Genomic DNA, 6,327 nt, shown 5'->3' on the forward strand with positions numbered 1-6,327 from the left:
AATATTAAAGTTACATTTTGTATCCCTTCCCCATATTACCATTATATCCCCTTCTCTTTTGTCTCTCTCCTAACATTACCCTTTTACCCCCCTCCTTTACCCTCTCTTCCATCTGACTCTCAGGTTCTCCGATGGCCATGTTATGGCCTCCGATGACCATGGTGGGCTCCGGTAAAGTGCTCCGCCTGCTGCATCACCGCAGAAGAAGAAGCAGCTGAGGGTACTTGTGGCGGGTGAAGGCATCGGTGGGTTGGTTTTGCTTTGGCCGCAAAGAGAAAGGGGTTTGAGGTTTTGGTGTATGAGAAGGATTTGAGTGCTTGTGAGAGGGGAAGGACAGTACAGGGGTCCAATTCAGATACAGAGTAATGGTTTGGCTGCTCTGGAAGCTATTGATTCAGATGTTGCTGATCAAGTTATGAGGCTTGGTTGCATCACTAGTGATAGAATCAATGGGCTTGTGGGTGGAGTTTCTGGTTCTTGGTAAATTAAATGTTCATAATCATCTTTAAGTGTGTTTATTATCTTCTTGTTCTCTTTACTTACTGGTTTGATTTATGTGAAGTCAGAAGTGTGAACATTTATAGCACGTTGTAAAACTTATCAGCTACTGCATTGAAGATGATCAGCGACACCCTTCTTGTTTATGAGTTTATGACCCGTGGAAGTCTAGACAATCTTCTATTCAGAAGTGAGTTCTTCCTTGACTTATGGAATTTCATATGTAGAGTTTATGTGACAATGATTTATAGATTTCTAGTAAAAATCATTTCTTGTTGCTTGAAGAATAAACTAAAACATACAAATTGCTACCAAGTGATATGGTTTGGTTAATCTGTAACTTTATACAACAATCATTGTAGGATTCTTTCTCAGCTACCTCAATGAATTATTCATTGGAGCAATTGATGATTGCATGTTGAATTCACAATTTCACATTTGATTACTGTCGTTTTCATACAACTTACAAATTAGCTACCTTAATGTGATGTCATTTAAGGCCTTTCTCAGCTACCTTAATGGGGCTAAGAAGTTGGTGTTTTTTGGTAATTCAGGCAAAGTGTTTGAGTTGGAGGATTTGCTGAGAGCCTCTGCGGAGGTTTTGGGAAAAGGGACTTTTGGGACTTCGTATCAGGCGGTTTGGCCTGTGGTGGCTGTGAAGAGATTGAAGGATGTCACCATTTCTGAGAAGGAATTCAAGGAGAAGATTGAACTGGTTGGAGCAATGGATCATGTCAATTTGGTCCCTCTCAGGGCTTACTATTATAGCAGGGATGAGAAGCTTCTTGTTCATGATTACTTTCCAATGGGAAGCTTATCTGCACTTTTGCACAGTGAGCCTTATCTATCTGTCTTTTTAAGTTTCTGGTTTTGATTTCAGATTTTCTTTGCTAGTTTTTATCTGCACTTTTGCACGGTGACCTTCTTGTTGGGTTTATCATAAAGTTTGTGTGATTGTGCCTAATTTCAATTCCTCTTGTGGTATGTGAACCCTAATTGTGTTTGATGATGGTTTGATGGATGCTTAGGACTAGATTACTAGTCTGAACCTGCTGCATGCTTGTATAATTATGGGGCATTAGGATAGAGAATTTGCGTGGTGTGAAACTGTGTTTTGTGGAATTCTACTCTTGTATGTGGTACATCATTTCAAACTATTGCGTCTGGTTGTAGAATATATGATGCTTGCTCAATTTTCAATCATTGATGTTACATGTTTCAATATGCAGAGACGAACCAAAGGATTTGCTTTTTGAATGTCAGTTACAGTTATAAGAAGTTATAAGAAGTCTGGTTGTATAATCTATGAATGAAGTTTTTTTGAGAGAAATCTATGAATGAAGTTATAAGAAGTCTGTTTCTGTCTATGCTTCAGACAGTTACAGTTCATTGAAATGCAGAAGCACAAGGATTGAGTATGTATAATTCTCTATTGTTCTCTATCACGTACCCTTACTCTCCACACTAAATTATTCTTTGAAAGGAGTGCAGAAAATTTCCTAGTTAGCTTATAGTTGCTTCAGTAGAGACCCCAAATGTCGTCCTAACATGGATGAAGTTGTGAAGTCTCTGACCCCGTTGCTGATCTTAAAGACCTCGCAATCTTGTCGTATCACTCTCGTTTATCACAGCAAGGGAGAATAAAGAAGAAATCAGATGGAACTCTACATTTAACTTACACTCACTCCAAGAGCATGAGGGCTTCAATTTAATTCTATTTCTATTGAGACAAATAATAGTTATAGTATGTAAAAAAGATTTGTTTGCTTCTAGTATGCTGTATTCAATGTATAAACTACTTGACATCTGAAAAATTATGATAAGGAGAACCCATGAATACTTTGGTCTCAACAAAATTGAGCATCCAACTCCATTGTAGCTAGTCAAAAGTCACATACACTTGATATTGCTACAGGTTCTGTTTTTTTTTTTTTGGGGGTCAAAACAGGTTCTGTTTATGTAGGCTTTTTATTTTTGATCAATAGTTTATGTAGCCTTCATGAATTTTATTTTCTATTTCTAATGGGCCCAAGATTGCCTTCATGTATAGTGGACGGAAAACTCCTTTTATTTGAACTTGGTTTAAGCCGCGGAAACACAACATATTGGGCTTTGTTTATTAATTAGGCTGTGATACTTCTAGTTATTGAAGCATTTAAATAATTGATATGATTTAGGCTATCCATATAGTAAATATTGGATATTTAAGATGATTCTTTAACCAAAAAAAAAAGATGATTCTTTAACCTAGGTAAGTGATTCTTAGGACGACTAAGGTTATTCTTAATGACACTAATTAAAGATAAGATGATTGGAGTTGTTCTTAAGGTGTTTAATTGATCCTTATAATGATTAAAGTTATTCACAGCACAAGTAATTGATTCTTTAGATAATTTAACTTATCCATATTTAAGATAATTGATATTTAAGATGATCATCAACCTAGGTAAGTGATTTTGAGGACGACTTAGGTGATTTTGAATGCCTGTAATTAATTTAAAGATGATTAAAATTGTTTTTAAGGTGTTTAATTGATCACGAAGATGATTAAAGTGTTCTTAACCTAGTTACTTGTCACATGATATGATTTAGGCTATCCATATTGTAAATATTTGATATTTAAGATGATTCTTTAACCTAGGTAAGTGATTCTTAGGACGACTAAGGTTATTCTTAATGACACTAATTAAAGATAAGATGATTGGAGTTGTTTTTAAGGTGTTTAATTGATCCCTATAATGATTAAAGTGATTCAAAGCTAAGATTTTGTTATAGGGAAATTGTTGATGACGGTACTATCAGGGATCTAGTAGCGACAGGGAAGCAAGGTGTGGGCAAGTCAAATGTTTTTTTCCAAGTTAAAATATATTTTCTCCCTTCTGCTGAAGCCTACCCATGCATAGCTTAGGACATGACAGGCGGTGGGGGGAAACCCAAATGTTTTTTTTTTAAAGCTTTTTCCAAGTTACTCCATGTTTTCTCTCCCTTTTGCTGCAAGCCTACCCATGCATAGCTTAGGAGATGATAGTCTAAAGTCTTGGGAAACTGGTCAAAATTTTTGGGGCTCCTAACTAGTAGTTACGGTTGAACTAATAATTATGATAATTAGCATTAGGTTCCGTTGGGAGATTATGGTGTTGTTTGGTTCACAAGTAGTCAATGTAGCCTTCTGAATGTGTCCTGCCACCCCTGCCATGTACTACCATCAGAAAAAGTATCATCATGAAGATTTAGGTGATTTTTAGGTAAAATTCATCCTGAAGTAAAATCATATCCTGCCACCCCAACCTAGGTAAGTGATTCTTTTTTATAGAGAAATTTAAAATTTTGCTTTTGCTCTAAAAAAAAGAATGATAATAGACTAACTTCCGTGTTTGTTCAATGTAGACTAACTTCCAGCGCTGGAACACTGTGTATTTCATACAACTTACAGTATATTTTAACTTCCAGAGTTGGAACTCAGTGTATTTCCATGCTACATTTTAGTTAACATCTTCAAAACTTCATTTAATTAATTTCACGTTTTGGTTCAATTACACTTGTGGAGAAACCCGAGTTCGGTTACCTCGGACACCTCTCGAGGGTCAAGTTCCCGGAGGTACGAAACAACCCAATCTCTTTGAGCATGGGGAAACCAAAGTTTGGGTACCTCCGACACCGCCCAAGGGTCAACTTCTCGGAGGTACCAAATGACCAAACTCCAGAACCTCGGCAACTCCCCGAGGGTCCCATACCCAGCGTCATAACGGGGGTCTGTTCCTCGGTAATTTATAAACGTGGAGACCCGATTTTGGGTTCCTCGGCAACTACCCGAGGGTCCAATACCCGGAGTGAAACCGGGGTGATATTCCTCGGTATTTTATAAACATGGAGAAATGGTTTCAATAGAAGGAAATGGGGGCCACCTAGAAAAAATTAGAAATGAGAAGTGTATGGGGTGGGAAGGAAGTTTGGAGGAAAAAAGAAAATGAATTTTCTTATATGGGCAGCCCATATCATTATTTATTTTGTTTGAGGCCGCGCAAACCCAAACCACAAATCCATTTCTATGGTACCACCGGCCGTAATTTGATATTGTTTCCTCAATCCCTAAACCCTAATTTTGTTCTCTGGTACCGCCGGTACGCGCGTACTGGCGCGCACTGTAATTTGAAAATTGATTTCCCCAATCTCTGAACCCTAGTTTTGACTTGGTCCCTTTACATTCTATGCTATCTCGGATAAACACTAATTTTCCCTCGTAAGATTTTTAGAAAATAAATATTTAATTAATTTCAAATAGATGTACATAAATTCGTAAAAGTAAAATATTTGTGTTTAGTTAATAAATTTTCTGCACGCACCGCTCTTTTCCCACTTGGACGCCTTATATTTTATCCCCTTTATCCCTCTTGAAACCCCAAATTCCAAAGAATTGTTTTTAGAGCCGGGGATGTCTGCGTTTTTCTTCCTCCGTCTTTAAATTCCTTGACGCATTTAACGCCGGGGTTTGTTTTTATCATTGATTCCCCCAAATTACAATGAACCACCGTTCCCCCGTGGAAAACAAGATTGTTGATTTCATCTTTTCCTTTATTTTTACTTTGGTCACCCGGCACTTAGGCACTGAGAAACACATTTATTTATTTTTGAGAAATTTAAAATTTTGCTTTTGCTCTAAAAAAAGAATGATAATAGACTAAGTTCCGTGTTTGTTCAATGTAGACTAACTTCCAGCGCTGGAACACTGTGTATTCCATACGAATATATTTTAACTTCCGGTGTTGGAACTTAGTGTATTTCCATGCTAGATTTTAGTTAACATTTTCAAAACTTCATTTAATTAATTTCACGTTTTGGTTCAATTACACTTGTGGAGAAACCCCGGACACCTCCCAAGAGTCGAGTTTCTGGAGGTACAAAACAACCAAATCTTCTTGAGCATGGGGAAACCCGAGTTTGGGTACCTCCAACACCGCCCGAGGGTCGACTTCTCGGAGGTACCAAATGACCCAACTCCAGAACCTCGACAACTCCTCGAGGGACCCATACCCGGCGTCATAACGGGGGTCTGTTCCTCGGTAATTTATAAACGTGGAGACCCGAGTTTGGGTTCCTCGGCAACTACCCGAGGGTCCAATACCCGAAGTGAAACCGAGTTGATATTCCTCGGTATTTTATAAACGTGAAGAAATGGTTTCAATAGAAGGAAATGGGGGCCACCTAGAAAAAATAAAAAATGAGAAGTGTATGGGGTGGGAAGGAAGTTTGGAGGAAAAAAGAAAATAAATTTTCTTATATGGGCAGCCCATATCATTATTTATTTTGTTTAAGGCCGCACAAGCCCAAACCATGAGTCCATTCCTATGGTACCACCGGTTCGCTTGTATCGGCGTGCACCGTAATTTGAAATTGTTTCCCCAATCCCTAAACCCTAATTTTTTTTCTCTGGTACTGCCGGCCGGTACACGCGTACCGGCGAGCACTGTTATGTGAAAATTGATTTCCCTAATCTCGGAACCCTAATTTTGACTTAGTCCGTTTACATTCTATGGTATCTCGGATAAACCCTAATTTTCCCTCGTAAGATTTTTTGAAAATAAATATTTGATTAATTTCAAATAGATGTTAATAAATTCGTAAAAGTAAAATATTGTGTTAAGTCGGCGCGCACCGCTCTTTTCTCACTTGGACGACCCTATATTTTATACCTTTATCCCTCTTGAAACCCCAAATTCCAAAGAATTGTTTTTAGTGCCGGGGAGGTGTGCGTTTTTCTTCCTCCGTCTTTAAATTCTTAGACGGATTTTACGCCGGGGTTTGTTTATATCATTGATATCCCCAAATTAC

The 6,327-nt window shown here is 37.9% G+C and overlaps 1 protein-coding gene across 2 annotated transcripts; it reads left to right on the top strand.

Annotated features, from left to right (window-relative positions):
- The first annotated feature begins 55 nt into the window (after positions 1–55).
- LOC130737504 (probable inactive receptor kinase At1g48480) lies at positions 56–2,428 on the top strand. 2 transcript variants are annotated; one of them, XM_057589294.1, is made up of 4 exons: positions 56–480; positions 563–688; positions 1,053–1,331; positions 1,728–2,428. In XM_057589294.1, exons 2-4 carry the CDS (start codon positions 619–621, stop codon positions 1,781–1,783), a joined length of 405 nt encoding a protein of 134 aa, XP_057445277.1. In that variant the 5' UTR covers positions 56–480; positions 563–618; the 3' UTR covers positions 1,784–2,428. The 2 variants fall into 2 exon arrangements, with proteins under 2 accessions (XP_057445277.1, XP_057445276.1); XM_057589293.1 differs by having other exon boundaries at positions 567–688.
- Positions 2,429–6,327: the final 3,899 nt, after the last annotated feature.

This window comes from Lotus japonicus, chromosome 2 (genome assembly GCF_012489685.1).
Source record: "Lotus japonicus ecotype B-129 chromosome 2, LjGifu_v1.2".
In the NCBI taxonomy this organism is placed as follows: Eukaryota; Viridiplantae; Streptophyta; class Magnoliopsida; order Fabales; family Fabaceae; genus Lotus; species Lotus japonicus.

Bases quoted from the DNA above. Each gene is read 5' to 3' on its own strand.
- LOC130737504 (XM_057589294.1), top strand. From the start codon at position 619: ATGATCAGCGACACCCTTCTTGTTTATGAGTTTATGACCCGTGGAAGT. The intron at 689-1,052 runs GTGAGTTCTTCC...TTGGTAATTCAG, and splicing joins AGACAATCTTCTATTCAGAA to GCAAAGTGTTTGAGTTGGAG. The intron at 1,332-1,727 runs GTGAGCCTTATC...TTCAATATGCAG, and splicing joins CTTATCTGCACTTTTGCACA to AGACGAACCAAAGGATTTGC.